Here is a 10,699-nt window from a genome sequence, read left to right on the forward strand (position 1 = left end):
ACACACACACCTCCACCACACACACACACACTCCACACACACACTCCACACAGCAAGGTAAAGGCCAGTCTAATTAGAAGAGAAGATTTAAATTGTAATACCCTCATTTTAAAACCTTTTTCCCCCCCAATGAGACTTTCTTTTTCTCTTTCTGTGTGTGTTTTGGCTGGTCACTGTCACAGCTATATATAAAAAAAAAAAAAAAGAAAAGAAAAAAAAAAAAAAAAAGACTAGGCATGACAACAAGCCAGAGTACTCAAACCTCACCTTGGCACAAGGACAAATGGAAATAACAGCACATCGAAGGGCAGACAAAAATACCGATTTGGGAATCGATACCAGGAAAAAGGGATTAGGAACTATTTGAGTTTGGAGCTGTAAACAGTCAGAAGCCACGCAACTGGTTCACTCGAGAATTGCGCTCTGTGGCTGAGCCTCAAGCAGGCAAGTGCGATTTCCGGTGGTGACAACAACAGGGCAGCCAGCAGGTCGAGATAGGTGCTGAGAGGGTAACACCCTGGTCATTCATTCTCATCCGGGTTTTGGGAATCCAATATTTTCACATGGGTGAAGGGAAACAAGCCTCTCCGACCATTCACTTCACCTTCCCACTGCCCGCTGATGTTCATTCTGGTCACCTTCACAAGGTCACCCACCTGTGGAAACATGGCATCAGTTACTCACTTAAACATAGTGCCTTGCATAAATGGACTAAGAATAAAATAGTTTGGGACTGAATCAATATACCAACTGTGGAATTTCATACTTTATACAAAGAGTTCAAACATTTCTACCCATAAACCTCACATCCATCTCTGCTATATTGTGTTATCTATAAATTGACTGAGCATGGTGGCATCATTTGTACAGTGGACTTTTTTAAAAAGGTTTTACAACTATTTCCTGACCTACTGTATTATCAATTTCAGTTCAAATGGACTAACTTTTTTTGCCATTAATCTGTGATGATCTTTATTGACAGAGTAAAGCATGTTTACCAAAATCTTTAAAAACAATTTAAATCCCAATTTATGTATGCACTCAGACTTGGGATAAGGCAGCTCAAGGCCATCCTGTCCATACAAAGAACAAAAATGTCTGTATATATCCCCACAAGGCATATCAGATCAAAAACCAAGTTATGAAGTACTAGAAATTATTAGACTGTGTGAAGATCTTGACAATAGGTATATGGTATACACAATCCTAGTGCTCTAAATATTTCTAGGAGAACTCCCAAACCTGGGGAAAAAAACATAAGTGGGTTCTTGCTCACCTGTCTGACATTTGAAGCCAATGGCTTCTCTAATTGCACTTCTTCCACAAAATTGGGAGAATCTGCTAGAGGGACAGCAATATAAAAAATGCTCCACTGAGCATTTCTGGAATTGTGGCTAGGTGAAAACCATTTCTTTATCAAAAGGCATATAGCAGGAACTTACATCTGTTGAAAACCAGGCATTGTCTAATACCTACCCTATAGTGAAACATGGTAGATGCATCTTGTGAATAGGGACACTGGTCGAGAAAAGGACAAATGTAGCAAAATAAAGAGACAAAACCTTAAACTTGGGACTACGGTTCACACATTAACAACCTCACACACACAGTCAAGACAACGCTACAAAAGGACAAACATCCAAATGTCCTTGCAGGGCACAGCCAAAAACAGACTCAAACCCAATAGTGTATCTGTGGAAAGACTAGACATTGTCAGTTAATAGAACGTCAGTCTGAGCTGGAGAGGATCTGTGAGGCCAGATTCCACCTAGGAATTCCACTACCCAAATTCAGATTTCAAAGCTCTTTTTATAAATACAAGGTCCATCAATTGTCTTAAGTAAACACAAGTGTGCAGAAATCAAATGATGATTCAAAAATCTAGTTTGCGAAAAAGCAAAGACCTTTACTGGTTTTCTTTAAAGATTTAAAAGAGAAAGTTCTAGAAAAATCTGCCATGTCCAATACACCACTAAATATAGCAGAGAACCTAGAACAGATTCTGTGAAGAAAACAAAGCCAAAAATAACTGCTCCAATTTACACTTTTTACCTCTAGGCTCTGATGTGCCCTGGGATTTATCTTCCCCTCCAAACACACATCATGATGCACACTCTATTTAGAAACACATACACTAATCTTCCAAACATTAAAAACAGCCTAATTATGGCCTAATATTGTGTTCTGGTTTACAGGTTGTCCTTCCTCTACACATATACATACACTCACCGTCTATTTTATTATATAGATAACCTCGAAATCTACAGTTAATGTTCATATCAAACACCAGAATAAAAAAAGTGTGATCTTTTGGACTTCAACATGAGATAGACAGTTTGTGCTCTTAAATAACATGAAATATATAACATTTTTTCCTTTCAGCACTGTTTTTTTTTCGTGTTGTATGTGTGCGCGTGCCTGATCTTTTTTTTTCTGCCTGAGCTAAGAAACAGAGGGAAAAGCTAGAACTTGCTGAGCCGAAGGATTTAAGGAATGGAATTCAGCTCAGGACTCGATCCAACTCGTCCTAAACTGTTCTTTTGCAGCAAGGTGTTCCAGGCCTCAAAAGGTTTGAACAGCCCTGCCCATTACTATTATCAGCTGGCATTTTATTTTATTGATAAAAAAAATTAATAAAAAATAAATAATGCACATTTCAAAACAATAATTGGCTAAGGTTCACACAGCTTGCACTTTTACTGTGTTCATTAATTTAATACACTTCATTGCCAGCCTAAGTATATCATAATATGTTAAAATCCTTGTGCTTTTTTAACTAAAATAATTGCATATACATCTCTTTTTTTTTTTTTTTTTTTTTTTAAACTGTGCCTCAAATGAGTTGAGAAAGACAACCCCCAATGTGATAAACTGGTATTTCAAGTTTGCATGTTTCTTTGGTTCTTACAGGTTGGAGTTTTAGAATTCCAGCCTACAACTTCAAGTCAACTCAGTGTCTGAGTATTTTTCTAGCACTGAAGACCCCAAAGAGAAAAAAAATGAGTGATGCGATGGCCCTTTATATTGCAAAAGAATGGGTGCCCATTTACTGTGTTGAGAAAGTTAATTAAATTATTGAAAAAATATTAAAATTATGTATCCTTCATTTAAAAGGGATAATGTTTGTACTGTTTGCTACAGATGGTGCACATCCAAATTTTCAAAATCCCACATTATTTGCATACTTTTTTAATTATGCAAGTTAAAATTTTCAACTACAACTGAAAATGCTTATTGAATTCCTGAACTCAAACGAAAATTCCTATTCATAATCTTCCTCCACAAACATTAACAATGTTTCCATTAAAAGATGCACAATAGATCATTATGTAGTGTCTCAATTTTGGACTTTCCAAAGGCCTGAATAATGGACTGCAAAGTTGTCACGACAATATATTATCAATGTTTTCATAAAAACACTGTTTTTTCTATTTAATCCAGCATTTACCTTCAGACCGTAAAACAGATGTGACAGATTACAGCCCTTTTATCACAATTATGTGCAAATCTATGTGAAAAATGTGTCAATGAATCTCAAAATAGTGTGTTTTCTGCTGATCTAATTATTCTACAACTTCTACTTTTAAACCTTTTTATTGGGAAAATTTTTTAATACATCACACACACACACACACACACACACACACACACACACACACACACGAGTTTTCTAATTAACCAGTTTTGGAAAACCATGCAAGCATGAACAAAAAAGCTACCATGGAAATTGTTGAAACAACAATGTGCCAATGATGTGACTGGAATAGTTCATCATTATCACACCCAACATCCCCGAACAAAGTTTCTCAACTTCAAGTCAATGCCAGTGACAGTACATAGAATTGTAAGAATACTAGCTATAATCTCCAGACAATATCTCAGATTTCCTTATATAGCCATCTAAGATTACTCATTAGAACATTAGTCATGGCCATCAGGACACCATTAAGCTGAGCCTAAAATGTCTTGGTATTTTGGTAGAACTTCCAAAGAGTCAACTATATTGAGTGTTGTTTTGTAACTGAGCTAATTATAATTTATGCACAGGTTAGCATGGACATGAGGTGTTATGTTGGCGGGTTATCTGTCAATATGTACTAACCCCCCTGGCGATCATAAAATAAGAACCTCCTGTAGAAATTCAGGACAAAATACATACCTCTAATGCTAAAGCAGTCTTGTCATATGCACATGGGACACGTTTCTGAATAGCTCTGGCCATGACAGGCCCATTCTGCATGGAGGGTAGCGGGTTGATGACAGCGCCAGGTGTGCCAGGCGGCAGAGGTGATGGCGTCTGAGGCTGAGCATAGGCATGTGCAGGCTCAGGGATGCCATAGCTGTTCGAATTGCGTGAGCCATGGCCAGCCGTCCCAGTGTGAGGCCTGACTATCTTTTCTACATAGGGGACAGGAATCATTCCAACACGGCCCTCCTTGCTTTTCGCGCTCCACCACTGATCCTCAGGTTTCTCCAGGATAATCAGGATCTCGCCCTTCTTGAAAGGAAGATCCTCTGCGTCACTGCCAGTGAAGTCATAAAGAGTCCGGACATACTCCAGATTCTCATCCCCGGGTCCACCAATGGGCTGAACAGGACCACTGGTTAAAGCTATGTTGGGGAACCTGTTTATTAAAAAACAAACAAATACATAAAAAACACTGTGAAAAGTACTTAGAAAAGCAGAATTGTTGTGCTTTATAAACACAATTTTCCCGACACACGTCTGTCCTGTGAAAATCCAAAAACCAAGCATGATCCTGTCTTATGACTGAGAAGTAGTAAACAAATGGAAGATTGTCACACAAGTAACACTAAATTCTAAACATGTTATTAATGTTTTGTTTGTAGTTGGTTCTCAGACATGGCTATGAACCCTTTTTATACAGTTGGTTCATGGTTAGTAGATAATTGTCAGCACTAACTTCATTAGGTGATGAAGTGACACTAATTACTGATGCATTACACAAACAGGATGCCACTGTATTGACCCCCCCACTGCATTACTTCGTGTCACAACACTATAGCTAGACCATCCTATATTTATTTACAGGGAGTCAGAGAAGTCTCCCTGACACTTAATAGAAGTGATTACAAGTTCAAATTCTGACACCACCACATACTGGGCCATGCTCAGTTTTTCCACATAACAGTTTACCATACTAGCCATTCCTAGGACTTTGTGAGCTCATGTATGTGTGGAACAGGTAGAGGCCAAATATCTGGTACTTCTAAAACACATGAAACTAACTGCTGAATTCCGTTCAAACAACTGCTCATACACCGTCACAAAGCTAGTATTATACTCAGAGGAAAGAACTATCTGCCCTCTTCTGCATGCATCCCATACAGCCAATTTGGCTCTACTGAATCCGGGCAATCACAAAGTAGTAACAAAAGCTTGAATTAATCTTTAATGTTGTGGCATATCTGCAAAAAGACTTAGTTCTTATGAACTCATATGCAAGTATAAGTATGCACTTATCATCTAGCACAATCAAACATGTCATGGTCAAAGTCTCTGAGGCCATGTTTTCTTCTCCTCTTGTGTTTGTCATTAACTAAAGCACCTGACCTATATTTGCAAGATTTTATGCATTACACTGCTGCCACATGATTAGCTGATGCATAATTTAATAATATTATATACACTGTATATTATTCAGCAAGACTTCTATGTATGCTTGGTATTGATTGTATACACAATTTGAAGATTGTATACAGACTTTGAAGTAAATCACAAATGCAATGACAGAATGAATGAGTAACCTGATCATACCTACACTACAAGGATTGATAGTCAGCCAGTTGCATCATTAAATACACTTTCATAACAGTTTAAGTGACAATTAATATATTATAATGTCTATTCTGAGATTATGTTCTCTATCGCTTCATTAACATTAGGGCAATAGGAGGTGTGGTTAGTATGATTAAAAAAAAAAAAAAAAAACATGAAATGCTTCTTGGGGGTATTTTTACATTAAGCAGTATGCAGCATTATAATGTGACATACTTAAAGATACTTTACGCAATTTTTACAAAATTAAATATATATATATATATATATAAAAAAAAATAGTAGTTTTGCAACGTTTAAAAAGAAAGTAAAAGTATTACGTCTCGTTTCCAATCAGTTTGATACCATTATGTAAGTTGCTTTTTTTTTATGAATTATTTCCTTGTTGCCAAGAGCATATTGAATCAAAACATTAACATTATAAATTACTAAATACATTGTATACATTACTAAAACAACATACTGTGACCATTTATCAGCAAATGTATTGTTGTGGGCAAAGAAAACACTATTGCAAGTTTTATAATAATATCGTGATTTTATAATTATATTTACCCTGACACTGACACTATCCTGCCCACTACAGTGTCTAGTAACCTAAATTATGATATTGATATGATAAGATAAAGTCCAGTCCCAGGAACAGAGTGTGTGTAATGTGTGGGTTTCTTACCTGGAAGCAGGTTCTATCAGTGTGGTCGTGTCCAGGTAGTGGATCTTGTAGAACTCCAAAAGAGCAGGAAGGTGATCAAACTCCTGGTCGCCTATTTTGAACCTCTTGCTGGGTAATGAGTTAATGATGTAGTGGGACACTTTGGAGTTTTCGGACACGGACAAGACGTAATCTCCTGGACAAGTGGACGAGTCGCGGACTAGAAACATGCCGTGTCTCTGTCCCTGTAACCGGCTCTGTGTCTCCTGGCGAGACAGAGGGCCGAAATACCAACTATTTCGGTCCGCTGAATCGAATCGCGCCGACGACATGTCTGCACGCAAATAAATAAGCTCGAACGGGTCGATATATTATATGAAACTGCAATAAATTAAATACCGCCCGACGTATTATTTTTATTCTTCACTCAAGCTGAACCGCAACCTGACGTTTCACAGACAGGCTGCGACGACCCAACTTTGTTGCATTGCTAAGATTATCCGTTACCCTTTATTCTACACAGAAATACGCCGGAGCGAATCGTTTCGCCGATTGTCTTACTTTATGTTTTTAAATAAAAAAAAATCGCTCGAATACAATTGACACGAATCGAGAATCTTCCATGCAAGTTCCGCTTTTCCGTTCCTTCTTCCGCGAAGTAATGTTAAAAGCAGCCAGCTAACACAGTTTACCAAACAATATAAACCGTTAGCCAGTTAGCCACCTTACCACAGAGAAAAGGTCCCCATAATATCTTCACAAAAGCATCTACATCACGATGCGGTATCATACATTAAACATCGCATCCACTTAAGTTCATGCAAATATTTACACAGCAGCTTTCTGTGAGTGCGTGTCTGTGTGTGAGATCCAACCAGCTATTTTCACCTCCCAGACTTGAGTAACAAAAAATGGCGGCCCTGCAACACGTCTATCTTCACACCTAAATGAATGCTAACGCCTTTTTAAAAAAGTTCCAAAGATTTCAACCTCGAAGACGGTTCCAGTTAGATACACAACTACGTGTCGTCCAAAAACGAGATTTAGAAGCAGTTTTCTCGGATAAAATATTCTATTTTTGTTATCCTCCAACGGTGATTTTTAAGCGACTTCGCAGCTCATCACCAGCTAGCCGATGTTAAGGTGGAGAAAAATGGCGGCTAGAGGGCGGGGCGGGGTTTGGCCTGGTCGCGCGCGCCTTCTCCGTCTCTGTGTGGAAGTCACGTCATTTAGATCAGTAGAGCTCTTTCATTCTCAACTCAATTATACGCGCTTTTCATTATTTTCATTCATTTTATATGAATGGAATGTAATATAATATAGTGCTTATTTACCCGTACCTGAGCGGTGTTATAATACTTAACTAGTGTTGTGTAAAAAATATATATATATTTTTGGAGTCCCCTAAAACCCCTCGCACCTCCCCCTCACACACACACACACACACACACATTATACCAGTGTAATTAATTACATGGCTCAGGAGTTTCAGAAATTGTAATGTTTTGTGAAACAAAATGAAATGCCCCGAATAAATTACACATTTTGATGATCTGAGTAATTAATTCAATACTTTAAATTGTTTCAGTCAGTTTTGGGAGGCAACAATACTTAAAAGTGATGTGGAAAAAGTGACTGTTTTGGAGGCAAAGTAAAAAATCATGCTGTTAAACAATAAATCCACCCAATTCCAAAAAAGAAAAAAAAGCACGGTGTGTAAAATGTAAATAAAAGCAGAATGCAATGAATACATATCAAATGTTTGAACCAAAGAAATGGTATTCCATTTTAGAAAAAATAAGGTGTTACAATTATAATAATGTGTTAAAAGGTTTGGACAGGGCCATGTTTACCAATGTGTAGCACTCTTTTAACATCAGTCTGTATATGTCTGGGAACTGAGGAAAGCAGATGCTTTAGTTTTGGGAGAGGAATGTATGATGAAGCTTTAATCTGCATTTGTGAATAGTACGGCAAACTTTGTTGATGAACAGTGATTTCTGGAGGTTTTTCTGAGCCCATGCAGTTATTTCCATTACAGATTCATACCTGTTTTTTAATGCAGCGCCTATTAAGGGCCTGAAGATAATGGCATCCAATATGATTTCCGCCTTTGTCCATGGTGCAGATTTCATCAGATTCTTTTAATCTTTTAATTCTTAAAAAAGTTCGAAGTCTAATAAAATATTAAAACATCAAAATCTAATAAAAGGTTCAAATGCATTAATAAAAAGTCTAATAAAATGTACAATATAAGAAGAGCCTAAATGCAAATGTAAATGTTCAGGTCCGTTTTCAGGTCATCTGTGGTTCAGAGGCAATGACTTACAGCCTTGTGGTGTATACCTACTTAAGATGGGAAGAAAACCAAAAAGTTAAGAACACAACAATAAATCACTGACATGTTTACTTATCTACCGTGAGTTGAGCAACAGTGATAAAGGGAGGAAAAGGTGATGTTTTAATATATCTCCAAACCATGTATTAATCTATTATTAAATATAGAGAGGGGGGGTGTCTCTTTGGCCGTCAGATATATCCAGCATTACATTACTAAAATAGATCACCAAAATATTTATATTAGATCCTTTAAAACATTAAAACATGATTTCAGAAAAAGGTTTTTCATCAACAAGTAGCCTTGAACAGAGCTGCTCTACTTCAAACTCCATGATGTCCTCGTCCCACTGACTAATCCAAAGCGCAAACAGATACTGTAGGAATTCTCAACAATATAAAAGAACAATCATTACATATAATGATGTGTTATTTTCTCCCTTGTGCATCAGACAAATACATCGACAACAAAGAACCAAGTTTTGCTTGCTGATGTGTCTCTTGCCACTTCAGGAGACAAGCAATGATTCGAGCAGCTGAATACAATGAGCTCAAAGAACACATTTGAGAAGTAAAGATGCTGCTGCATAGAGGAGAAATGTTGGAAAACCAGATAGATTTTAAACAATCAATCTAAAATCTGTTACACTTAATGATGTGTAATTTTACACAGTTACATCCACGCTTACTTAAGCTTTGAGCAGTTCAGCCTTAATCGAATCCTGATTGGACGGATCTGTCTGGAAAAGCTGTGGAATAATAATATCTGTAGACTAGCTGAGCACCAACCAGGTCCACTACAGTAAAGAGACAATGTTTTGCTACTTTGTCTTCTAAAATTACACTGCATGTGTATAAGACAGAACTGTGTGACATCAGCATTTACCTGTTTGTTAGCTGTTGAGAGACACATCAGTATTGTCCTCCCTAAGTTCTGAATGTGGATGCGTGTGAGCAGACTCTGTATATGAGATAACACACAGCAAAATCAGTAAGTGTATTAACATCAGGTCTTTAAAAAAACTAGACAGGTAAAGACAGTGAGACTCATAGAGAATGTCTTGCAGATGGCAGGAAGCTTTACGATAACATGAAACGCCAATATCTCAGGGGTGCCAGCTGAAAAAAACGGACTGAAATTGAGTTGTCTCTGTTACCTTTACACGACAAAGGGCACCTTGTTCTTTTCAAGAGAAAGATCGTCACTTTCCTGCAGAGAGAATACAGCACTAGATCCTTAAACACTTCACTTAGTATATTTATCCAACTTCACACTTATCCAGCTTTACATTGAGGATCTAAATCAAGTCTAATATGCTGAATTACCTCAATTACTGACTGAACATTTAAGTCAGGGTGCAGACAGTTTTCTTCTCCTCTAGATGGGATGTGTCCATGTGATTGTTCACATCCATGTACAGGTAAGAGCATCTCACCTGATGAAACTTTTGATGTGGACAAAACACACATTCTGGTAGTGTGCACAAACAAAAGTTACAAGTGTCCTTTATAACGTACTGGACAGTCTACTAAGTTCATCATGCAATTCCTGCAAGCATGTGGATAATCGTTTTCTTGAGACTGCAGGACAAGAGCTCCCTCACTCTCCTAAAGCCCCACTTCAGAGAGAAAAAAAACCCAATAAATTAGTCATTGTACTTACTTTAGATTTTTGGTGCTATAACAATTACACTCTCACCTTTTTGCTGGTGAAAAAATGCTCATACCAGGTGTCATTAAATCTAAGGTGCCCAAACTGATTGCCATGCCATATATGAGAAAAGGGAAGGAAGGAAAAAGACAATGCCATTGACACCCATCGTCCTCTCTAACTGAACATTTACAGTTTTTACTAGCTTGTAAACAGTAGGTTGCTGTTTTGAAAGAATAAAATGTTCGTTGTTATTATG

General features: G+C 37.5%; 1 protein-coding gene across 1 annotated transcript; it reads right to left on the minus strand.

Annotated features, from left to right (window-relative positions):
- On the minus strand, positions 1-7,616 carry crkl (v-crk avian sarcoma virus CT10 oncogene homolog-like). Its single transcript, XM_046868007.1, has 3 exons — positions 6,474-7,616; positions 4,160-4,625; positions 1-656 (listed from the first exon to the last, which is right to left on the minus strand). The coding sequence occupies exons 1-3, from the start codon at positions 6,782-6,784 to the stop codon at positions 522-524; spliced, it is 912 nt and encodes a 303-aa protein (XP_046723963.1). The 5' UTR covers positions 6,785-7,616; the 3' UTR covers positions 1-521.
- Positions 7,617-10,699: the final 3,083 nt, after the last annotated feature.

This window comes from Silurus meridionalis, chromosome 15 (assembly GCF_014805685.1).
Source record: "Silurus meridionalis isolate SWU-2019-XX chromosome 15, ASM1480568v1, whole genome shotgun sequence".
Classification (NCBI taxonomy): Eukaryota; Metazoa; Chordata; class Actinopteri; order Siluriformes; family Siluridae; genus Silurus; species Silurus meridionalis.

Bases quoted from the DNA above. Each gene is read 5' to 3' on its own strand.
- crkl (XM_046868007.1), bottom strand. From the start codon at position 6,784: ATGTCGTCGGCGCGATTCGATTCAGCGGACCGAAATAGTTGGTATTTC. The intron at 4,626-6,473 runs GTAAGAAACCCA...TTTAATAAACAG, and splicing joins CTGATAGAACCTGCTTCCAG to GTTCCCCAACATAGCTTTAA. The intron at 657-4,159 runs GTATGTATTTTG...ATGTTTCCACAG, and splicing joins AGACTGCTTTAGCATTAGAG to GTGGGTGACCTTGTGAAGGT.